This window comes from Ursus americanus, chromosome 16 (genome assembly GCF_024610735.1).
Source record: "Ursus americanus isolate L20-20 chromosome 16, mUrsAme1.1.p, whole genome shotgun sequence".
NCBI classification, from domain to species: Eukaryota; Metazoa; Chordata; class Mammalia; order Carnivora; family Ursidae; genus Ursus; species Ursus americanus.
Window position 1 is genome coordinate 929,074 of NC_142142.1, and position 26,129 is coordinate 955,202.

The 26,129-nt window shown below is 43.3% G+C and overlaps 1 protein-coding gene across 1 annotated transcript in view; it reads right to left on the minus strand.

The window, feature by feature from the left end:
- Nucleotides 1-1,748: 1,748 nt before the first annotated feature.
- Nucleotides 1,749-26,129, minus strand: part of SWAP70 (switching B cell complex subunit SWAP70) — a 70,163-nt gene continuing 45,782 nt past the window's right edge. The window contains exons 4-12 of the mRNA XM_087868045.1: nt 23,756-23,983; nt 21,293-21,439; nt 20,036-20,144; nt 17,718-17,899; nt 8,318-8,425; nt 6,535-6,701; nt 4,376-4,574; nt 3,304-3,400; nt 1,749-2,969 (exon numbers count right to left, since the gene is read on the minus strand). Coding sequence (XP_087724171.1) covers nt 2,863-2,969; nt 3,304-3,400; nt 4,376-4,574; nt 6,535-6,701; nt 8,318-8,425; nt 17,718-17,899; nt 20,036-20,144; nt 21,293-21,439; nt 23,756-23,983 — 1,344 coding nt within the window. The 3' untranslated portion in view covers nt 1,749-2,862. The remainder of the gene's footprint in view (nt 2,970-3,303; nt 3,401-4,375; nt 4,575-6,534; nt 6,702-8,317; nt 8,426-17,717; nt 17,900-20,035; nt 20,145-21,292; nt 21,440-23,755; nt 23,984-26,129) is intronic.

Consider the following 26,129-nt stretch of genomic DNA (forward strand, 5'->3'; position numbering starts at 1 on the left):
TCACTCTACTTCTGACTTGGAAATCCACAGATTAGCTTTGCTGGTCCCAGAAATTACTGTAATCCTGCAGAATGTTCTATGGTTTCTTTGCTCAACGTGATGTCTGAGACTCATTCATGTCGTTGCATCTTTCAGTGATGTGCTACTTCTAATTACACTGTAGTGTCCTCTGAATACACCAAGTCATGTCTCCTCCCTGCTGGTGGGCATGTGGGTGGTTTCTGCTCTGGGGCCGTTCTAAGCAACGCTGCTGTGAACGCTCTCCCTGGAGGGTCTTGGTGGGGACATGTGCCTCAGTCCTCCTGGGGGTGAACTGCCGGGTCCATGTTGTTTTCAGCTCTAGTAGAGATCACCACATAGCTTCCCCAACTTGAGATGTGACTTCTATGGGTCTCAAGATGAATATAAATAAACAAGAAGTAGAGGGGAAGAGAAAGAAACATATTCCTTATACGATTCCCAAGACTGATCCTTTCAATAAATTTTGAGCACCTACCTGAACTGGGGAAGGCTGGGCAGTGCCTCTTCCCCACGCGCACGCGGCCTCAGGTTAGCCTGACCCTGGCTCCGCAGGGCAGCTGCGCCTTGCTGGCACGCCACTGAGGGACGAGAGCATTGCCAAGCGGAACGGGCGCCAGGACAAGGCACAGCACCAGCTGGACAGCGACTCTGAACACTCGTTCCTTACCAGCTGCCGAACGGCTCTGACAGACTCTCCCCCTCGTGGAAAGAAACTCAAGCTCATGGCAACTTTCGTATTTCACACCTCAGCAACCCGCATCACAGAAAGACTTTAAAACACATCCAAGGCAATTCCCTCCAGATCTGTGTGAAAAAGGCAAACCGACCGAGTTTCTGAAGCACAGCGCCCCACACCGGCTGTGCCGAGGCCCCTGCCTCTGCTGTCTGCGGCCAGCTCCCATTTCTACCAAAGAGGCCAGCTCCTGGGACTCCTGAGGGAAAACCCTCGCTCCTGTTGTGCTCTGGGCACTAGACCCTGCCTCTCTGTAGAGCAGGTTTTCTCAACCTTGGCGCTACCGACACCTCAGGCCAGATGACTCTCGGTTACAGGGAACCGTCCCAGGAACTGTAGGGTGTTCGGCAGCATCTCTGGCCTCTACCCACGAGATGCCAGTAACACTCCCAGTTGTGACATCCAAAAAAATCTCCATACGTTGCCAAATGTCCCCGGGGGGGCGGGGGGAGAGCGCAAAATTGTCCCCTGTTGAGAACCTCTACAGTAGAGAAAGATGTTTAAGAAAACACCAGCGAGTTTCCCTTCCTCTAGAAGGAAAAGATCAGCTTTCCAAGACACAATCAAGCTGGCCCGCGCGCGTGGGCCTGCTCAGTCCACAGCAGGCATTTTAATCTTGGCAACCGCGTGAGACCAAAACAAAAAACCACACTGTTTACTCTGGTAAAACTGAAAGAAAAACTAAAAGGCATAAAAAGAAAATTCGGGAAAGCAGAGGTTAAGAGGATTCGGAGGTAAGAGCAACAATGAGGGAGAAATCATCTTTGTAAGTTCCCGTTTGTGGCGCACACATCTGCCGTGGTTTCCCACACGAGTGACTCAAACACCAAACACGAAGCCCTAGCCAACCTCATGCCAGCACTGGTTCGGGGGTCCACACTCCAAACCCAGTGTTTTCAGGAAGTATCCCTAAACTCAAGTCCATCTCATATGAAAATACACACACGTACACAAAACCTTACCCTACTGCTCTATTAAGTCAGACAATTTAAAATGCACGCGGTTCTGGTATTTTTATTTTCTTACTGAGTCCATTTTACTAAAAAAACAAAAACAAAACAAAAACAAAAACAAAGAAACCAAACATACAAAACATTTTTAATATATCTTAGAAAATTAGCAAAAAATTAAGAAAGTTCAGCATATTACCTTGTACAATATTTAGGTAAGAATGTTTGAAAATTATAAATATTTGTTCCCTCTCAACATAGGACATCATAAAAATACATTTTTAAAACTTTCTTCATGTATAATTCCTATAAATGATCCTATCCCTATTTACGAAGGAAAAGGCCTGATTATGACAAGCATTCACACACTCCTGAAATTTTCTGTACAGTAACTACAAAAGTAAAAGCAAGGGATCCGGCAGCACATTGACCCTCGAAACCATTTTAACTATTAGAAAGAATCCAGTTAGTATCAAATTACCATTCCAGATGGGATTTACTTAGTTCGTCTCTGTGCTGTGTGTGCTTCCTACGGACCTACGCCAAAGCACCGCGTGGAAGGTGTTTGCTTCCCTGAGCCGGTGCCACCGGAGCCTGGATGCCGATCAGCACAGCACCCTGGGCAGAAACCTCTGCACAACCTCACCTGTGCGCTGTGAGCTGCCAGCTGCGAGCTCCGAGCTCCGAGCGGGGGGCAAGGGCCACACGCCGCCAGGGACGGCTCACAAGGGTCCCCGGCCACCAGCGCACCCAGGCCGGCTGACCGGCGGTCTAGTTGAGAAGCCTGTGCTTGGAGAAGGGACCATGCTGCCACGGGAAGGAAGGAGCGAGGTCCACGCGGGCGCCAACCCCGACCCTGTCCCCCGCATCCCCCACACGGTGTGTGCAAGGCCCACTTCCCACGACGCCCCGGGGGAGCTACAGGGAATTTTCAGAAGCTGAAGTTTTCAAAGAAAGAGTAAAGAGCTTGATAGTGTCGACTTTTGTTCTTTTCAGGTAAGCCCTTATTTTCAGGCAGAGAAATAAGGAGGCTTCCTTAGTATATGGACCTGATCGGAGGCACGGGAAGAAGGTTAGAAGCAGCAAAGCCAGTTCCTGTGTCTTCAGCATCGAGCTTTCCAGCTCCACACGGCTGCGCACCCGGGGGCCGTCACTGCCTCACTCGGTGCTCTTCTTCCCCTTCCAGCTCTTCTCTCTCGCTTCCAGCTCCGCCTGGGTGAAAGCCGCAGGGCCCCAGTTAGTGATCAGGTGAGGGTTTTTGGAACCTAAGGGACAAACACACATTAACTACAGGAAGTACCATATCCTTCAGTTAACATAACTGTTTCCCCACAGATAAAACAGTAACTTTCTCCTCTATTTCTCCTCCGAGGAATATCCATCAATGTCACAGCAGCCGAAACAACCGGAAGACGTATGTAAAGGGAATTACCGGCGCCTTCTTCTTATCTATTACAGAGCAAGTTTCTCAAGAGAAATTGACCCTGCCCAGCTTGGTTTCCATATATTTGGGCTAACGAAGACTTTGAGCACAATTCAAACAAATAAAACAGAAAAATAAATTGGAAAAATATCTGACCACTTCAAGGAGCGCGTTACCTGGCTCTATCAATCGAATTAACCCTTCATGCTGGGCCACTTTGTCCTTCCAGCTCTTGGTCTTACTAGTTGCCATCTCCAGCTTCTTCTTTACTCCCTGGAACAAAAGTAGATTTTCAATGATGCAAACACAACGGGAGTTTAAGAGCCAAATAAAAATGGGCACTTACTATATGCTTGTGGGTTATCCCAGGAAATCCTCCCAGCCGCTCTAGAGAGGCAGGAACTCTTATCTCCCCCATCTTACAGATGTGGAAACCAGATGCAGGGAGCGTGAGCAACGTGCCGCGGGTCAGCCGGAGGACCTACTCGCACCGCTGCACGTGGATGTGTAAGATCCTGGTGTGCGCATCACAGCTCACCACCCCTCGGCTCCAAACGCCCCCTTCCCTGTCCTGCGTGTGACAGCAGGTAACTCCCCTCACCAGCTGGCACCGCTTAAGCTTTGTCGGTAAAGGGCACTGAAGGGACACTGGAGGAAGGGTTTTTGCTTCCAGGTTCCACTGGACCCTTCTCAGCTGCTGAGAACCGGCCGCTTTCTCAGCAGCTCCTGTGGCAGGTGGGGCCCCAGGTGCTCACCGAGGTGCTCAGAGGACAGCCTCCCAGTCACAGCTCTTTCTGCCGTCCAGGGGGCCCAGGCCATGCCGTCTCCAAGGAGGTCGGGACCACAGCCATGCGCACAACGGGCCGGGAACAAAGGGGACCCTCTTCCAGCCGTGCTCCCTCTCTGGGTGCTCCGCCCCAGTCTCGGAGGCACGGGCCGCTTCCTGTACCTGCCGTCCCTGCGTCCTTAGTCTTCTTTACTGACTAGTACGTAATCCCCTTGTTATGGCTAATAACTGCCTATATTAAACTTCCCCCGTTCAAATCACTGCTTGCCTCGTGATTGGACTTGACCTGATACACCTCACCACCTGTAAAAACTACTACTTCTTACAGCTAAGCAAATATCGTTACTTCTAAACGTTTAAGTTTTTAAGTCCACTTAGTTAACATAGAGTGTTATATTAGTTTCAGGTGTTTAAATGTTTGTTTTTAAACTTTAAACACACGCCTGCAGGACCTGACCGACCTCATACTGCTCCAGCGCCTGTTTCCGCTCGAGCTCGAGCTGCTCCAGCTGCTCCATGGCTTCCTGCAGCGCCCGCTCTTTCAGGACTCGCTGATTCTCCAACTCCTGCTTCTCCGCCTCGGTGGTCTGAATGGCCTGCTGCTGCTCCAAGTGCCACTTTTCCAGCTCAGCCCTCTTGGAAGACTCTTCCTCTAGCAACCTGCGACACAGCGAGCTCAGATCAAACCTGCCCGGGCTCCCACCCCCCGGCAGCTGCCGGAGCCCCTGAGGTCATCCCATCCACCCCCTCATTTCACAAGGAGGAAACGAGGAGCCACAGAGGCACATATTCACGAAGCTGGGAAGGCCCCGTGTGTCCTGTCCTACTCCTCTCTGTTGCACCCTTTTTTGAAAACAAACTAAAATAAAAATAACATTTATGAGAGGTTTAACGGGCCACAGACTGGGCCAAGAGCTAAGTGTATTTTCCCAATCAATCCTCACAATAAACTTCAGTGCTATCAATATCCATAGTTCAACGCTGAAGAAACAGTGAGGCCCGAAAGCTAAGTGACCTACGCCAGGGCATTCACCTGACAGGTGGGAGGGCCACGTCGTGAAATTTGCCTGGTTGCTGCAACATCAAAACATTTCTCACCTAGTACAAACCTACGATCAAGGACAAAGCTAACGAACTAATGAAGGTGAGGAAAGAAGGAGCCAACAGAAGGCAGAATAAATCCAACACCACTTACTGAACAACCGCTACATGTCAGACCCCTGACTTCATGACTGTTGGCCCCCATCAAGTCTGCAAGGTGCTGTCACCCCTCCAGACGAAACAACAGGAAATCAAGGTGTTTGTGAGTATGTTGCACAGGTAGCAGTGGATTTTCACCGAGGTTTGTGTGATTCCAAAATGTTAGCTTTGAGTAACAGGCTACCTAACTACGAATATCCAGCTACAGAGGCATTTTAAAAAACTAACGTACAGCCCAAACCTGTACCCAAAGCACAGACAGTACAGTGAGATGCCGGCCCAGGACACGACACACGCTCTTCCAAAGCCAACGACAGAAGGAATAAAGTAACGGACCAGACAGTGTCAGGTCACAGCCCCCAGCCGCCCCCACAAGAACTCCCTCCATGACACCCTGCAGGGCGGTTATCCGACCGTGCTCAAACCCTCTGTGGGACGGGGCGCCACCGCTTCACAAATCAGGCAAGTTTATTTCTGGGAAGCCTCATCTGTAGAAAGTTCTTCCTCAGCTAGAAAGAGCTCTCCCACCCACTAGCCCTAGTTCTACACAGGACCATCCACTCCCTCCTCAGATGTCTCCCAGAGTGTGAGATCCACAGCTGAACACAGCACGGCAAACGCGGTGTGAGCAGCGTTCATCCACTCACTCAGTGTGTACGTATAATGCACCTTCTGGTGCTTTTCTAGGCACTGGTGAGGCGACACTGAACGAGACTGGAAAGGCCCATTTCTTCATCCTAGTGGTAAGAGTATGGAAGGGGAACGGCCGTTTGCCGGTGTTCAGGCTGCCCGGTCTGAATCCCCTTCATGTGTCCAAGGAATCTGCGACAGTAGGCGTCTTGATGGGAAGCAGGGCCAATCTCCCACCACGTGAGCCACAGGCCAGACCCCTGCCTCCTGCCCTTTGGCAGCCAGGGCACAGGGGAAGCCTGAGCTGGGCTTGGCTAAGCAGATGCACAAGGAAGAAACTAGACTCTGGAACTCTCTGAATCAACGATACACAGGAACAGAGACGGTAGGGACTTCATCTTGCTGGGGGTGGCCACATCTGGTGCTGAGTGGCACCAGAAGCCGTGGTGACCACCAGCACATGGCGCCGATGCTGACATCAGTGGCACCCTCAGTGGACTCTCCCCGCGGCCTGGTTTGTGCTGTGATTGGGCTGCTCAGCCTTGTTCTGCCTGTGTTCAGCCCCAGCCACCTGCCTGCTCTAACATACATAGAAGGCCTGTCTAGAGCCCCAGAAGCCAGGGTCTTCCAGGGCCCTAGATTGAGAATAAACAAGTCGGCCAGCCAAGCCTCCAGGGGCTCTCCAATCTGGCAGACGCTCCTCTCTCTTCCCCAGCACGTTAGTCATTCCTACAAACGACATTCGCCAAGCGAAGTACGTAAAGGGACGGGACACAGATGGATCTGGCACCTGGCCTGAAGCTTCCGCACGGTCTCCTCATCTTGCCGGGCCTGTCTCTCATCCTCAAGGGCCTCCTGCAGCTTTAGGTACATGTCTTCCAGCTCCCGGACTCGCTGCAGATACTGTTCCAGTTCAGAGGACTTCTGGGCAACCTGCTCTTCCATCTGCTGTCTGATCTGATGGTATAAAAGGGTCATGTTAAACTCAGGCGGACCTCACCCTCGGAGAAATTCTCCCGCTCCTCCACCATCCTGAACGATCACCGCAGCCCATCAGGGTGGGCAGGGCCCCGGCCCACACTCCCCGACCTGAAGATGGAGGAAAGGGAGCACCACACCCGATACCAACACTGACACGCAGCCAGAGTCCGACGACACAAACTACAACACTCGGGCTGCAGTCCTGCCCTCGGAGTGTCCGTCCCTCCACTCCACACTTTCAGAGTCAAGAAAAAAACTGTTTCCCTGAATAATTTCTCTTTAAATTCCTTTCTGTTATAAAGCCACAACCTCTTTACTCACAATCTTCTCTAAAAGGATTGAACCTCTGCCCAGTCAGAACAGCCAGAGGGTTAAGATAAAGGGCAAAGGGAAGACTGACCAGCAGCCAGCGACTCCTCTTACCCGGCTGCCTCCAGGCCCCTCTTCTCCCTCCCTGGGGCACACCCAGCCCTGGGGGGACTCAAGCACCCAAGTTAGCACCCTAGCAAGTATATGGCTTCTCCTTTCTGTATTAAACAGTTTTGAATCTCTGCCTTAAAAATTGAAAGACAAGGACATCTAAATGTAATAGCACACACATTAACATATGTGTCCGCGGTTTATAAAATATTCTCACCGCTCACTTCATCCTCATAAGAGTCATGGGAGATCACATGACAATGCCTCCAATGTAAAGAGAAAACTCATGCTCAGAGCAGAGCGGAAAGAACCCAGATCTTCTGGCTGTGAATGCAGCGCTCCTTCCCCCCACATCTGCCTGCCTGAGTACTTTTCTCTCCTAACACGAACATGTCTGTTTCAACTCCAAGCAACCAAAAGTTACTAAAAAAAAAAATGTCACGAGCATCTATTTAATGGGCACTGTGCTCAGTACTCTCCCACACATTACAAGTCCGTGTAAGACCTGTGTTCCAATGAACTAACTAACCACCTACAGCAACCTGGCTCTTGGGTGTCTTGGGGAATGGGAACCTCCAAGATGAATCAGAGCTGCTAAGAGCCGCAGACCAGAATTCCTATGTTCTCATGATTTCAGAACCTCCCACTTTGCTCATGACAGAAGAGAAATGTCATGGAACCCGTGCTTACTTTTTCCATAGCAATTTTTTTCCAAGCCAGACTCTTTGAGAAGGAAAAGGAATGCTGTTAATAATTATATCAGGATTAGTGCTCGCTTTGGCAGCACATATACTAATTATATCAGGATTAATTATATCAGGATGGCAAGGACTATCCCAGGCAAACCAAGACATACAGTCACCTTAACCACAGTACATATCACCCCAGTCCATGAATTTCTATTCTGGGGTCCTGAAAGCAAGGTTTATGTCTTTTACCTTTATACCCTTGGCATGGTGCCTGGCACATAGCAGGTGCTCAATAAGCCCATACTGAATGAAGAAACACAGAACTTCCCCAAGCCCACTGCAAGTCAGAAGCATAGCCCAGCTGACAAGATGGCCTCCCTCCAGCCTCCCAGGCCTTGCCCTCCCCACCCCCGCCCTTCACCCAGACTGGCTCTGTAAGCAAATGCAGCAGGGTTCCCAGCTTCCCAGCTGTGTGGCACTCACAAGCTTCTCTCGCTCCAACTCTGTGCTGAATCTGGCCTGTAGTTCCACTTGAGTCTGAAGACGTTTCTTTTCTTCTTCTGCTGCACGAGATGCTGCTTCTTCCAATTTCTACCCAATCAAAAACCCACCCACAGAAAAGCAGTAAATATTAGAGTGGAGGTGCATTAGGAAAGAGAAATGGTGGCGCACAGGTGGCTCAGTCAGTTAAGTGTCTGATTTCGGCTCAGGTCGTGATCTCAGGGTCCTGGGATAGAGCCCCACGTTGGGATCCCTGCTCAGCAGGGAGTCTGCTTCTACCTCTGCCCCTCCCCCTGCTTGTGCTCTCTCTCTAATAAAATCTTTTTTAAAAAATCTATATATTAAAAAAAGGAGAGAAATGGCCACACTAAAGCACATGGGAAAAGCCAAACATTCTTAATGTTCAATCAAGATAGAATAAAAACTTTTAGATCCACTGGAATTCCATCCCAACAATTTTCCCATTCAATATACAAATTCGGTAAATGAATGACTATTGTTAAGTCTGAAAAACACTATGCAAAAAAATTCTGTATAGTCAGTTGAGTTAAATTCACTTGCAAATGTACTCATGAGGCTCAGCACCTATTTCTTGAGCTCTTTCTGTACAGTTTTATCATCTCACACATATTCCTTAAAACTTTTGCCAGAGCTTGACTTATCAAGGGTGGCAATGAGGAGCTCCATTCCCCCAGCGAACCACACATAACTGGTGAAAATAATTTCAAAAAAACCCCAAAAGAAACCAAAACAACCATTTAAAGCTCTGGAAATTATCGTAAGAGCATACAGCCGATGGAGAACATTCATCCAAGAAAATCTACCAAATCTTAGTAAGAACAGTGAGAGTCTATGGCATTTGAGCCATAGTGTTACTTCCTTTCCCCCCACAATGTCAGTAAGAACCAAGTTCTACTCCCAGTAATGAAACCAAGAACACAGGGCCCCCTCTTTCCTCAGCTCACAGTCTAGCTCGGTACGCCCCCAGGAAGGACAGCCACCAGCATTCTCATTCTTCCTAGCTCCTTGTTGCAGAAACTCTATTCCAAGCAAGAGTGACTGAGAGGTCTGAGACTCTTTCCTCCACCCAGCCCCCACTCATAGAGTGGAAGTTCTGCCTCTGGGATGACAGGCTGAGATTACTAGGCACAATCAGCCTTGCCCCAATCACCTGTAGAGCAGAGGTTCCACACCAGGAAAGGCAAGACTGTAAGACCAGAAGCTACCACTTCCACCTGGTGAGAGGCTCATAAAACAGGAGTATCATGCCAAGGGAAGTAGACCACTTGTTTCTGCCACCAGCTCCAGAGCCCTGGCACAAAGGTTTGCCCAGGCCAACAGGCAAGATCTGAAGTTCTCCCCAAAAGAAATGATGTCATTTAAAACACAGGGTGAGGAAATTAAAACTTAACGATGCCCTTGAAAACAATGGAGATTTTAAGGAATTAAGAGGCGGCTCATTGCTCCACGAGACCAACAAACTAAACCACAGACCAGCTAGAATATGACAGAGAGAAACAGAGACAGCAAAGAACCCTCAAGTAATAGGAACAAGTCTCAAAGACTACACGTGGGCTTGAATTTATTGTATTTTTTTAAGATTTTATTTATTTGTCAGAGAGAGAGAGCACAAGCAGGGAGAGCTTCAGGCAAGAACAGGAAGAGGGAGAAGCAGGCTCCCCACTGAGTAAGGAGCCCGATGCAGGATTCAATCCCAGAACCCTGGGATCATGACCTGAGGTGAAAGCAGACGACCACCTAAGCCACCCAGGTGTCCCTCTGGGATTGAATTTAAATAATATCAGACTGAGGAGCAATTTAGGCCCCATGCCATTGTCGAAAACAATAGAGCTCTAACAGCTGGATAGGATACCAACAGAGGGAGACAGCTTAACAGGGAGATCAGACACACACAGAGAACGCTGCTAACATGTCACCCCAGGGTATTGTGTGTGTACCCAAGGCCAGGCCTCTGAAGAAGACAGAGGCTTCACAGTGTGAAGAAAACAGACCTCACTGAAATAGCCCAGCCAAGTCACTAAACAAATGAACAAGCCAACAACGACAAGCCCTCAGGGGAGGGAAGAAATCCATACCCAGAGCTGCTACAATATATTGCTTAAATGTCCAGTTTTCCAAATGGAAAGATATTTCATGCTCATGGGTTGGAAGAAACAAACATTTTTAAAATTGTCCATACCACCCAAAGCAATCTACAGATTTAATGTAATCTCTATCAAAGCATCAAGAGCATTTTTCACAGAACTAGAACAAATAATCCTAAAATTTGTATGGAACCACAAAAGACCCCAAACAGCTAAAGCAATCTTGAAAAGGAAGACCAAAACTGGAGGTACCACAATCCCAGATTTCAAGATATACTACACAAAGCTGTAGTAATCAAAACAGTATGGTACCAGCACAAAAACAGACACATAGATAAATGGAACAGAATAGAAAACCCAGAAATAAACACACAAACCCACAATTATATGGTCAATTAATCTACAACAAAGGAAGGCGGGAATATGCAATGAGAAAAAGAGAATCTCTTCAAAAAACGGTGCTGGGAAAATTGGACAGCTACATGCAAAAGAATGAAACTAAGACCACTTTCTCACATATACACAAAAATAAATTCAAAATGGATGAGAGACCTAAATGTGAGACCTGAAACCAGAAAAATCCTAGAAGAGACCACAGGCAGTAATTTCTCTAACACTGGCTGTAGCAGCATTTTTCTAGATAGGTCTCCTGAGGCAAGGGGGAGAAAAAGCAAGAGTAAACTATTGGGACTACATCAAAATAAAAAGCTTCTGCACAGGGGCGCCTGGGTGGCGCAGTCGTCAAGCGTCTGCCTTCGGCTCAGGGCGTGATCCCAGCGTTCTGGGATCGAGCCCCACATCAGGCTCTTCCGCTATGAGCCTGCTTCTTGCTCTCCCACTCCCCCTGCTTGTGTTCCCTCTCTCACTGGCTGTCTCTATCTCTGTCAAATAAATAAATAAAATCTTTAAAAAAAAAAAAAAAAAGCTTCTGCACAGCAAAGGAAACAATCCACAAAACTAAAAGGCAGCCTACTGAATGGGATAAAATATTTGCAAATGATATATCTGATAAGGGGTTAGTATGCAAAATATATAAAGGACTGATACAACTCAACACTAAAAAAAAAAGGGCAGAAGGGGGTGTCTGCATGGCTCAATCAGTTAAGTGTCCAACTCAATCTCAGCTTGATCTCAGTCTTGATCTCAGAGTCATGAGTTCAAGCCCCACATTGGGCCCCACGCTGGGCATGAAGCCTACTTTAAAAAAAAAATGGACAAAAGACATGAACAGACATTTCTCCAAAGATGACATACAGATGGCCAACAGACACATGAAAAGATGCTCAACATCACTCATTATCAGAGAATACAAATCAAAACCAAAATGAGATATCACCTCACGCTTGTAAGAATGGCTAAAATCAAATATACAAGAAACAAGTGTTGATGAGGATGTGGAGGAAAAGGAACCCTTACGCACTGTTGGTGGGAATGCAAACTGGTACAGCCATTGTAGAAAACAGTATGGCGGGTTCTCAAAAATTAAGCATAGAATTACCATATGATCCAGTAATCACACTACTGGGTATTTACCCAAAGAATACAAAAATACTAATTCAAAACGATATATGCATCCCTATGTTTACTGCAGCATTGTTTATAACACCAAGATATGGAAACAACCCAAATGTCCACCAACAGAGGAATGCATACAGGAAATGCGGTACGGGGCGCCTGTGTGGCTTAGATGGTTGAGCGTCTGCCTTTGGCTCAGGTCACGATCCCAACATCCTAGGATCGAGCCCCGTCTGCTTCTCCCTCTCCCTCTGCCTCTCCCCCTGCTCATGCTCTCTCTCTCTCTGTACCTCTCTGTCTCAAATAAATAAATAAAACCCTTAAAAAATAAAAAGAAAAAAAACAAAGGAAAGAAAATGCAGCATGCATACACACGCACGCGCACACAACAGAACAGTACTCAGCCATGAAAAAGAATGAACTCTTACCATATGCAACAACATGGACAGATCTAGAGGGTCTAGTACAACGGCAGGTAAAACAGCGAGAGAAAGACAAATACCGTATGACTTCACTTATGTGTGGAATTTAAGAAACAAACAAAAAAAGAGAGAGAGAGAGAGAAAAAACCGACTCTCAAATACAGAGAATAAATGTGGTCACCAGAGCGGAGCTGGGTGGGGGAATGGGTGAAACAGGTGAAGGGGATTAAAGAGTGCACTTACTCTGATGAGCACTGAGTAATGTATGGAACTGTTTGATCACGGTATTGTACACTTGAAACTAATATAACACTGTATATTAATTATACAACAAAAAAATAGGAGATGTACAAAAGAAACATGTGACTCATACACAGGGGAAAAAGCAGGCAACATACTGCCTTTGAAGGGGCCCTGATGGTGGACTTAGCAAAGATTTCATAGAAGTTATAGGTTCAAAGAACCAAAGGAAACCATGCTTAAGGAAGTAATAGAAGGTATGACAATATATCCTATCAAATAGAGATTATGAATAAAAAAATATAAATTATATAAATTATAAATTATAGAAAGAACCAAATGCAAACTCTGGAGTTGAACAGCACAATAACTAAAACGAAAAATTCACTAGAGGTTCTCACCTGTATATTTGGACTGCAAGAAGAATCAAAGATCAATTGACAGAAATGCAATTTGAAGAACAAAGAGAAAAAGGAATGACAAAAAATGAACAGAGCCTCAGAGAAATGTGGGACACCATTAAGTGTACCAACATTCACATAATGAGAATTTCAGAAGAGGAAAGAAAGAAAGGAATAGAAAAAATGTTTAAAGAAATAATGGCCAGGGGCGCCTGGGTGGCGCAGTGGTTGGGCGACTGCCTTCGGCTCAGGATGTGATCCCGGCATTCTGGGATCGAGCCCCACATCGGGCTCCTCCGCTGGGAGCCTGCTTCTTCCTCTCCCACTCCCCCTGCTTGTGTTCCCTCTCTCACTGGCTGTCTCTCTCTCTGTCAAATAAATAAATAAAATCTTTAAAAGAAAATAAAGAAATAATGGCTGAAAACTTTCCCAATCTGATGGAAAACATTAAATATCTACACATCCAAGAATTCAACAAACTCTAGGATAAACACAAAGAGATACACACACACACACACACACAAACTGTAAAAAGATAAAGACAAAAAGAAAATCCTGAAAGCAACAGGAGAAAAATGATTGATCACACACAAGAAAACACCAGTAAGACCGACAGCTGACTTCCCGACAGATGACTAGTTCTGGGCAAAATACTGTAAACGGAAGTCAAGTGTGACACTTCTAGGGGTACATAATCACCCAGTCGTTGAACCCTTAGTCCTCTGGTACAGTGAACAGCAAGATTTGAAACAGTTACTGTTGCATCAGCCTGGATTTCGTAATTATAGGTGTATATATTCTGCTCCAGAATCCCAGAAAAAGAAAAAATGAAGCCCAAAGTTAGTAGAAGGAAGTAACAAAGATTAGAGCAGAAGTAAATAAGAGACCAAAAGACAAGAAAAGATCAGGGAAACTAAGCTTGTCCTTAGAGAAGATAAACAAATCGACTAGCCTTTCGTTAGACTCACCAAGGAAAAAAGAGGACTCAAATAAATGAAAGAGATGTTACAAAGGATACCACAAAAATACAAGGATCATAAAAGACTATTATAGACAATTATACACCAACAAATCGGACAAGCTAGAAGAAATTTATAGATTCCTAAAAGCATACAACCAATCTGATTACTAGGAGATCCAATCAGTAATCAAAACCCTCCCAACAAACAAAAGTCCAGGACCAGACGTGAACTCTACCACACATTCAGACAAGAATTAACACTTGTTCTTCTCAAACTTTTCCAAAAAAGAGAAGGAATTCCTCCAAACTCATTTTATGAGGCTGGTGTTACCCTTCGAACAAAACCAGACACAGGAAAAGAAAATTAAGGGCTAATATCCCTGATGAAAAATCCTTAATAAAATATTAGCAAACCAAATTCAAAAATACATTAAAAGGATCATACGCCATGATCAAGTGGGATTTATTCTTTTATATAATTTATATTTTTGAACCATATGATTATATTACCTATACAAAAGATTATATTTTTTTAAAGAAACCAACACAGAAATAGTTATTTGGGAGAGGAGGGGGATGAACAGGTAGAGCACAGAGGATTTTTAGGAAGTGAAAATAAGCCTGAGTGATACTGTAAGGGTAAATACATGTCATTATACATCTGTCCAAACCCACAGAACGCAGAACAGCAGGCATGAACCTTAAGGTAAACTATGCACTGTGGGTGCCATGCGTGTCAGTGTGGATTCATCAATTTTGACAAGTGTACCATCTGGAAGGGGATCTTGATACCAAGAGAGAGAAACTGCGCTTGCTGACACGGAGGTATATGGGAAATCTCCGTATCTTCCTTTTAATTTTATTGTGAACCTAAAAGTGCTCTACAAAAATAAAGTCTTCAAAAAAAAAAAAAACATGTGGGCAATCCCTTTAAACATACGTATTAATTTACAAAAGCTACATGATTTCTTGTTCCTTCTTCCTAATTGAGGCCAATCAAGTCTTGCAAAACCCACAAATGTTATCGAATTCCATGTAATTAAAATATTCGTCTAAGCAGTTTTTTTCTAAATACGCTTCAATGAAAAATTGGGATGAATTTTATTTTTTTATTTTTTTATTTTTTAAAGATTTTATTTATTTATTAGACAGAGATAGAGACAGCCAGCGAGAGAGGGAACACAAGCAGGGGGAGTGGGAGAGGAAGAAGCAGGCTCATAGCGGAGGAGCCTGATGTGGGGCTCGATCCCACAACGCCAGGATCACGCCCTGAGCCGAAGGCAGACGCTTAACTGCTGTGCCACCCAGGCGCCCCATGAATTTTATTTCTTAACAAGAAAAAGAAAATTAAAGATTATTAAGGGATTTATAATAACTTCTCAACACTTGTCAATCTCAAAGCAGTTGCTTAAATAATTCTGTAAAACTAGGCAGGAGGAAAGCTGTCTAGCTGGGCCCAGGCCTTGCCAGCTCTGGGCACACATTCACATACAGCAGAACAGGCATCTACGCGCTCATGGGAGGCAGAGTTTAAAGAGTCTAAAGGCTCAGAAAGATGCAAGATGGGTGAATCTCAAACACATGATGCTAGGTCAAAGAACCCAGTCTTGAAAACTTACATACTGTGCAATTCCATTCATATGACAATTTGGAAAAGGTAAAAATACAGGAACAGAGAATAGATCGGTGGTTGCTGGTGGTTAGGGATTAGTGGACAATCTGAGTAGAGGGGGCAGTGTGAGGAAATTCTCCGGGGCATTAGAATTGTTCTGCATTCTGTCTGTGCTGGTTACTAGAATCTAGACACATGTAAAAACTCATAAAACTATACATAAACCATGAATTTTACTGTTTGTAAACTACTAAAAAATTAAAACAAAATGTTGGCAATATTCTATCCTAACCTGGGTAGTAGTTTCAGGGGTATTCACTTTATGATGCTTTGTATATACTCTTTCATACTCTTTTCTGTAGGACCTCTTGCATAAGTTTTTTTAATTATGGAAGAAGGACAACAAGCCCAGATTCCCACCCCTGTCTAATAACACCCACTACTGCCATGTGCACAGTGGATGAAGGAAGCAGTGCTCACGTGCTCCAGTGCTCTTCCTACCCCATTAGGGGAGTTTTTAAAGAAAATGTATTACAGCAGAAAGGCAAGATGCAAGACTCAGGAGAAAGAGGAACAAGACCTGAGGAGCTGCTTTTAGAAAGTAGGTATGCACCTGGAAAACAGTTTGGAGGTTCCTCAAAAAATTAAAAGTAGAACAACCCTCTGACCCAGCAACTGCAGTACTAGGTATTTACCCAAAGGATACAAACACAGTGATTTGAAGGGGCACATGCACCCCAATGTCCACAATAGCCAAAATATGGAAAGAGCCCAGATGTCCATCGACAGATAAATGGATAAAGATGTGGTATATATATACTCAGCCATCAGAAAGAATGAACTTGCCATTTGCAACAACGTGGATGGAACTAGAGGGTATTATGCTAAGCGAAATAAGTCAGTCAGGGAAAGACAAATACCATATGATTTCACTCATATGTGGAATTTAAGAAACAAAACAGATGAACATAAAGGAAGGGAAGGAAAAATAAAATAAGATGAAAACAGAGAGGGAAGCAAATCATAAGAGACTCTTAACTACAGGAAACAGGTTTGCTGGAGGGGAGGTGAGTGGAGTGATACGGTTATTGGGTGACGGGCATTAAGGAGGACACTTGATGTAATGAGCATGGGTGTTGTATGCAACTGATGAATCACTAATAATATACTAATAATAACTGAAACTAATAATATACTGAAACTAATAATATACTATATGTTAACTAAATTGAATGTAAATAAAAAATTTTTTAAAAAAGAAAGTAGAAAGTGTTTCTAACATCGTATGCCCACATAATTTCTGAGGTTATAAAAGTATTAGAAAATTCTTTGAGTCTACTCAGAGATGTCCACACAAAGTGTGGCATTTCCATGGACTGCAAACGGAGAACCCCACCAGGAATGTGGGGGCTTATACTGGGAGCATCTCCCATATTCCAGGGCAAAAGTGCTACATAGGAGACACAAAAGGGTCTTTGATCTTATAGTTAGCAGGTGCTCACTGATTCAAGGCAGACAGGCTCAACCCGTCCCAAATAAGGATGGTGCCCTTACACGAAGGACCCCTACCACCGCCAGGACCACGATACAAGAGAGCAACAGGTTTTCCAATGAACGTCAAGTATCCTGCACAATCTGCAGTACCTGACCTCCCAGCCCAGGGATGGAAGGAGCAACCGACTCAGACTGGATGTTTGGCTGCAAACGGAAAGTGAGACCCACAGTTCTATACTAAGGGTATTCATGAGTAAAGATGGGAGCTAAGGGGAGAAAAACTAAAAAAGCAACACACCCTGTCCAGTTAACCAAAAGTGACCTTGACATCCTTAGGGGAATACAATTTCTCATCTTTCTCTGACAAAATTCAACTGTGCTCACTATTCTTATAAATGTTCTTTTCCGGTCAATGAAATGCCTTGCTGACCTGAGACCCTCATACTTTCAAGGCTGGGAAAGCCAGGATGTCTCACTCAGCAATTCAGATACACTTCCTGAGAAAACAATTTACCAAAACATCTCTCTAAAATTGCATGCACCTGGTCTTGGTAGACCCAAAGCCTGTAAGTAAGGAAGCTGTGGCTCCTACAATGAAAGAGACCCTCCCCCAGCGCACTGTCCATTCCCACCTTCCTCACGGTCTCCAGCTCCTGCTGCTTGTTTTCATTGGCAGCCTGGAGCTCCTTCATCTGTCGCTCCAGCTCCTCCTGTTCAGCCAGCAGCTTCTTCCGGAGTTCTTTCCGACGCTGGCGGGCTTCTTTGTGTGGTGGGGGGCTGCCCAACTTCAACAGATGGATAGTAGAATGAATGGCTATAAAAGGTGTAGGACAGAAAAAGGGACAGACTGTTTATTCTTCGTAAGCCTCAAATGCAGATGGCATACTGGGAAGAAAACAGAGACCCAGTGTAGATTCTGATTCTGCCACGGAGTCGTGGTGTGACCTGTAAGTCATAACCTGCAGCCTCAGTCTGCTCAGCTCTAAAATCAAAGATGTGATCTCGCGAGTCCCTGCCAGCTCCAAAATTCCCTAACTGCATGTCTGTGTTTAAATAGATACTTGATTCGGGAATATTGCACACATTTGAAGAACTTACAACACTTTCAATTCCCTTCTCTATAGTTCTCAAAAGGCCAAATAACAAGACATAGTAAGAGCTGAGATTCAAACTTCCTGATATCTGACTTGCTACATGCTGGGTTTAGTCTGCCCCTTATCTATGCCTTATGAAACCATACCCTTATACACTCCCTTCCTGAGACGGTAAGAGTAGCTACCATTTACTGAAGACTTGCTATACGTATACCCTTCGCATGTGTTATCTAATTTTTATGTAGTCTCCTGATTCTTTGAATTAATTTTAATATTTTGAACAGCTATTACTTTCACACTGTTCAAATTCAAAAGCATGAAAAGACATAGAGGAAAAGTCTCCCTCCTGCTCTTATCCCCAAGTACTGGCTTCCCCTCTCCACTACCAACGAGCGCTAACAGATTCTGTGCATCTTTTCCACAGATATTTTAAGCATATACAAATAATTATGTATTACATCCTCCATCTTCTTTTGACATAATACACTCTTCTGAGCCTTGGTTTTTTTCACTTCATCTATCTTGGAGAGCTTTCGCTATCAGCATATAAAGCATAAGGCACCCGGGCGACTCAGTCAGTTAAGCGTCTGCCTTCAGTTCAGGTCATGATCCCAGGGTCCTGGGATCGAGCCCCGCATCGGGCTCCCTGTTCAGCAGGGAGTCTGCTTCTCCCTCCCCCTCTTCCCCTCCCCCTTGCTCATGCTCTCTATCACACATACACACTCTCTCTAAATAAATAAAATCTTTTAAAATAAATAAATTAAGCATTATACATAAAGTACTGTACAGAAACCCACTGTGTTTCTTCTATCATTTATTCAACCATTTTGCAATTAATGGACATTGAGGTTGTCTACAATCTATCATATTTCTGCAATGATGGGCCATTTTTTAAATGTGCAAGTGTATCTTCATTATCCAATTATTAACCCTCACAAAAACCTTGGGAGGTAGGTACTATTTTTTTTTTAAGATTTATTCATTTAAGAGAAAGAGAGGTAGTGAGAGAGAGCATCAGCAGGGAGGAGAGGGAGCAGCAGGCTCCCCGCTGAGCGAGGATCCCGATGCGGGGCTCCATCCCAGGACCCTGGGATCATGACCTGAGCCGAAAGCAGACGCTTAACCGACTGAGCCACCCAGGTGCTCCAAGAGGTAGGTACTATTATCCCCAGTCTACAGAAGAGGAAAAACAGCTACAAAATTCATAACTCAAGTGACCCAGGAAAGATGATTCAAATCTAGGTGCACCTGCCTCCAAATCTTAAGTAACATCAAAAGGACCACAATTCTCAGGGTAACACAATTTACTTATGTCCAAGAATATCATATTCAGAAGCCCCTTTCGTGATTAAAAAAAATCTCATATATAATATTTCATTCTTTACTAATTTTAGAATAATACTTTAAAAGTTATTAAATCAAAAGTTTGTGTTCTTAAATTAATCATTTGAAACTAGTGATTTCTTGTGAAAATAACAGATCTTAAAAACTACTGGAAATATTCAAAAGTGATTGCATTATTCCTCTTTTGTTTTCTGTATTATTAAAAATTCAAGATGGTCACTTCAAAATTCTTCACAGTCCTTAAAAGGGGAAATTCCATTCTCTTTATTTAAATAGTAAAAGTAAATAAAACCTAAAATGTCCAGTTTATAATTTTCCCACAAGTTCATTATGCAAACGAAACTGATGAAAAATTTGGGAGCTCCTCTCAATTTGTTTTTCTTTCAGCTACTATGCGGCATGCAGAAATAACTACAATGAGGGAACAATGCCTTTAGTATCTTTACGGAGATGAAAAATACAAAGTCGGAGCTCTCAAGTTATATCATGACAAATAATAAAAACTGCCTTACCCTGTATCCACTCCTGTTTCTTCTTCTTATCTGAGGCACTGATTTCAAAGGTCTTATCGAAACATTTTATGAGAAACAGGCATTTCTTCCCATCTTTGTCAGGCAAGGACTAACACAGAAAGCAAAATCAGTTTTTTTTAATTTTATTTTTAACCATTTAAATTAAATTCAAATCTTAATTATTTATACAAATCTGGCTGAAATTCAATGTCAATGAAAAATGTCTGTAAGAGCATATTTCTGATTTACAAAATGCTATTCTCTAGGCAACATTACCTATGGTTACAATGACCCCTGATAAGCATACTCCATCTGGACTGCGAGACCCAACACCTGGTGAGGACACAGTGCTTTGGCTTCCCTGAGCACAGGGACACTTGTATGTGAGCACACCTCTTACAGGAACCCTACAAGGCATATCCACATTGTTACCACAGATACTGACTCCAATGCGCTATGAGGCTACTAAGCCAGGGTGATTCCCACATCCGCCTGATGCAGATCCACTCTCTCTGCACTTGGGCTGTTACCGCGAGCAAGCCGTGGCTCCTGTCCTATATCCTTAAGTGGACCGGTACGGCCTATGGTAATCTCGTGAGTCTCCACGTTTAGCCGAATCTAAGAAGACCCCTTGGTGGCCAGTGTACATCCTGAGACATTAATATATCTATGCTATTTTGTCCATCAAAATACATGGTCATTTATGAGTGAGATTTTAGGTATTTTAAATGTTCTTCATCAAATACAGATGTGATGATGGTTCAGATATAAATTTAAAACTCAAAATTTATGTTTCTTGAGGACTTCACTTCTTTATAAACAGCGATGAATAAGGTGTCCTAAAAGTCACCTAAAATATTCAAAGATAATGCTCGTATTTTCTTTAGTTTTTATTTACTGTACTCAAAATGGCCAATTTCCTCGTATATTCATGATTTCAAACACTGTGTCTTACTGAATATTTTTTTGCTCTCTTTTTTATAACTCCATTTTATTCAATAAATGTGTCCTTAAATGTACAAATAAATCTGACTTAATCCCTATACTTTGTTCATGAGACAGAAAATAAATTCCCATTACAAAAAACTTTTATCGGGTATCTTTGGTTTTTGGTTCAGAAAGTTTGGCAACTCTATGCCTATACTATTCTAGAAATGTTAATTTTAAGATTATTTTAAGGTTCTAAAGTCTAGAAGTAAGATAAAAGACTTGAGCAGCAGGGGGCAGCATCAGAAAGAGGTAACAAGAGACTCTTACCTCCACACAGCAATTTTCATCCAAGAGAATGTCTCCTTTCTTATCTTTCAGATCCTCACTCACATAATAAGAAATTATGTTGGGTTTTAATACAAACCAGCGTTCAGTCCAGTTTTTCCGTCTATGGCCTTTTTTCATCATGTAACCCTATGAAAGATTAAATCTGGTATAAATGCTGGCCTTTTACGTACAAGAGCTGGTATCTCTTCCTGGACCACAGGAGTAGCAGTGGTTCTTGACCTTTGTGGATCATGAACCCACAGAGGACCCACGAAGGCCGGGGGCACTAACCCTAGTCAAATTCATGCAAATACATGCATACAAAAGTTTACGCAGAATTCTGGACGTGCAGAGACAACAGTCCACCCCAGTCCCCGTCCTCCAATGCCACCTACATAGCCTTAGAACTCCTGGTGCTAAAAGCCTTGTGATTTCTTTTTAATTCCTTTTTTGTTTTTTAAAGAGAGGGAGAGAGAATCTGAAGCAGGCTCCACACCCAGCACGGAGCCTGACGTGGGGCTCAATCTCATCACCCTGAGATTATGACCTGAGCCGAAATCAAGAGTTGGACGCTTAACCAACTGAGCCATCCAGGTGTCCCTAGGGATACCTATTGAAATATTTATAGATAAAATGAAATGTCTGGGATTGTTTCAAGATACGGGAGAGGAAAAGCAGGAAGGGCAGGATTACCCATGTGCTGGTGGTTACGGGGGCTGGATGGTATATGGGAGTTCACTATACTGCCCTGTCTACTCTGATTAAAACACATACACACGCAAAACCCTGATAGTGATTCTCAGTAAATTAAAACCTCAATCAATGATAATGTTAAACTTGGCCAAATACATCTTTCAACCAATCACCTCTGGCACCAACCTGTCCTTCTACCTGACCACTCACTCACTACTCTGGAGGAAGAACTGTGCTGCAGATGAACAGAAAACGAACTAGCAGTTAGATTCTGGCTTCTAAATGTAGCTTCTATACTCACACTTCTAGGCCTATACTTCCTTTCCACGTATCAGTCACAAAGATGTGTAATTCATATTTTTACTTATGCAAAATGACACATTATTATAAGCCAGGCCCTTCAGGGTTGTTTGAGAATAGCTGACTTTTTTTTTTTTTTAAAGATTTATTTCTTTCTTTGAGAGAGAGAGAGAGCTCACACGTGCGAGGGGGTGGGCAGGGGGAGAGAGAATCCCCAGCAGACTCCCCACAGAGTGCAGAGCCCAATGTGGGGCTCGATTTCACCACCCCAAGATCCTGACCCGAGCCAAAACCAAGAGCCAGACACTTAACCGACTGAGCCACCAGGAGCCCCAAGAATAGCTGACATTTTAAATATTAAATGTGTAAGTGCTGATAGCCTATAGTAGACTACACATTATCATTAAATACATATTACCTTGCTGTATCATTTGATTATTATGCCAAGTTCTAATCACACACTTGTTCAGTTTCCTAATCCTTGGATATTTAAGTAAAAGCTATCTCATACTGAAATTCATCTGTAGTCCAATTATCCTGCCATCCTGGTGGGCCTAGAAGTCTTTGGACAGAGACCATGTCTCACACTTCTTTTTAGCACTAAAAACCTACACAAATGAAACCTCAATTAATGTTTATTGATGGGCTCAACTAGGGAAAAAGAGCAAAGACAGCAACATCACCTGCTGAGTAAATAAAGGACCAAGGTAAGGAAATCCCAACGTGGAGTTATTATTCAGTATAATAATTAAGGAATCTGAAAAGATCCACTAAAAAATATATAAATTCTGTTTAACAAGCATTAAGCTTCCCATATGTATATCAGATGCTATGCAGGTCATAATCTAATAAGATAAATGCAATTTTGCTATATAAAGGTATTTTCTCCCAAAAGTAAGGGTATTTTTCTGATTTTGTAAAAATATATAATCATATACACACATTCACATATAGAATTATATAAAGTATTAAGTCCAATAACAAGAAAGGAATAAAGAAGCAAATAAAATTACAGAAATCCCACCACAATCGAGAAGCAATCACTTTTAACATTTTGGTGACCATCCCTCCAGATAGCCCTACAAACATACAGCACATTTCATCAAAGGGGTTGCAAGATACTTCCTGTTCAACAACCTGTTTTTTTCTCTGAACAATATGCCATGAGGATCTTTCAGATCAACAAGTACAGCTGCACACATGACATGAAAGGACCTTAAAAATAGGTAGAAATGTGGTCATTTAAACAGTTCTTTCAAAATCGTAATTTCCCAATGCTTAAAAGTACTTCAAAATTGTACCAGTGATTTTTTTAAAATTAAACCCTAATACAAGACTGGGAAAATAAGAAACTTTATTCCTGTTCTAAATCAGTGTAAAAGTATAAATGACTTACACTCAATGAAAATATCTTATTTCGAACATGTCAAGTTCTAAAGGTGAGGAGAAGTAGTGTCACAGGCCTCTTACCTGTTTCAACACATCTAATATAAGCTCGTTAAAGACTTCATTAATCGCCATGGACACCGTCTGCCGATCCATGCCTTTGCTGAACTGTCCATTTCCAATAAGCTCAACCAGTTCCCACACAGAAAGGCCATCTTTACTGTCATCAAAGTTGATTTTATAATGTTCAAATTGTTCTTGCTGCCAACCTCCTCCCATGGCTTCTGTAAGTTTCTTAAGCAGGTATTCAATCTGTACAAAGAAAAACGTAAAATTATTAATTCCTAGTAAAAAAAAATAAGTTTTAAACTTACATATGTATCTATGTTATTTACACTGTTATGGTCAACTTACGAAATGTTCTTTTTTGGTTACAAAAGCATATCTTTAAAAAATCACAATATTATCAGGGGGAAAGGTATGGATAAAATGCCACTGGTCCTATATTAACCTTATAAAACAAGTAAAGGAATCAAAAACTGAGAACCCTCTAAAGTATAGTATATCTGTACGCAGAACTGAAGCAAACTGCACACATACAGTACCATACACAAACTAACTGATGCAATTAGATTACTCTCTGTTGGATAAATATTTCAATATATCAGAATATTGATCTTACTGAACTAATATGCAAGTACTAAATTAAATAAGCATCTCAAAGTAGTATGTACAAGTTAGTACTCAATTTACAAATTTTCCACATAAGCCAATTATTTGAAAGTTATGATGCTTCCTCCCATTATAACATTGACAATGCTGGCAACAATGGCTGAATTCCTAGCCTGGGCTGGAAAAGCTTATTAAATCCTGAAACACATACCTTGTGTAGAAAAACAGTAGAAAACGTTGCTATTGAAATAGCAGCAGGTGAACAAAACAGTGAGGTAGTAATACTCACTGAATGAAAAATCGGTATCTTATCTTCTGGAAAGCAGCCTGGGTTTCCTACAGCACTCTCAAATTCAGCATGTCCAAAAATGAATGAATCACCTCTACCTTCCAAATGGCTTCCCTTTCTATTACTGATTTCAGCTGGGAACAACACCATTCACCCATGCCAATCCTTGTTCCCCACTCCCTTATACCAAATCAGTGATAAAAACCTATTTTCACTTCAGTAGATAAGTATTTTTCAAACTATAGGTTATAACCCAATATGAAATCAATGTGTTAGGTAGCAACCAGCATTTTCGTTAATGGAATGAAAATATGAGTTCACCTACAATAAAGACAAATGTTTTGTGATAAGTTTGGCATTGCAGGTGTGTCTATGTGTGCTGGGTCATGAAATAAAATATTTATCTTCCTATGGAATACAGTCAAAAGACAATGAAAAACTTTGTCCCAGCAGTTCTCAAACCCATTCCCTCCAATTCCATCTGCCTTTTTCAGGACCTCCCAATTAGTATCCTTGCCCCCAGCATTGCTCCCTTGTATCTATATTCTGCTAGAGATATTTTTCTAAAACACAAGCTGAGCCTGTCACCTACCTCTCTAAATCCTGTCCTCGCTCTCTATCACCTCAAAGATAAAGGCCAGGCTCTTCTGTGCCCCTCGGTGAGCACCACCCTCCCAGCCCAGCTTACTATCTACCTCTAACATGTCTTCCACTAGGCCCACTGCAGATTTTACCCTTCACCATACCACAGATCAGAGATCTCAAATTTATTCTATAAAGGGTTAGGTAGTAAATATTTTAGGCTTTGTGCATCTCAATTATAAGTTACTCTTTGTTTGGGTTGGGGTTTTTTGTTTTTTTAGGGTAAAACTATTCTTCGTACATGGGCTAAACAAAAATAGGCTATGGGCTAGATCCAGCAGTGAGCCATAGTCTGCCAACACCTGCCACAGATTATAAAGAGTTTACCCACTTAACACCCTTCTTTACGCTTCTATGCCTTGCCCCACGCTGTCCTCTCTGTTTTGAATATCTCTCCTCTTTTCTATGTCCGGCTAATTGGTACTCACTCATAAGCTGTATCGTCTAGGATAGTCCTACGTGAAGTGAGGTGTGTGGGACAGCAGCTCAGCAGCACTTAGAAGCCTGTCAGAAAATAAGAATCTTGGACCCTACCAAAGACCCAACAATCAAAATCTGCATTATAACAAGAACCCCGGGTGCTTCCACACGCACACTGAAGTTTGAGAAGCACAGCTCTAGCAACCCGCTCTGACCAACCCTAATCCAGGTCAGGTGACCTTCTGTGTCACTGCGCTTAGCATACTGTACTGAAATCATCTCTTTACTCATTTACTTCCCTACCATTTTCTGAATTCCTTCTAGAAGGGACCATGTCCCACCCATCTTTGCATCTCCAGAAATCAGCATCATACCTAGAATGTGGTAGAGCTCAATTAACGTTTACTAAACTGAAGTAAACTAAGCTAAGCCTCA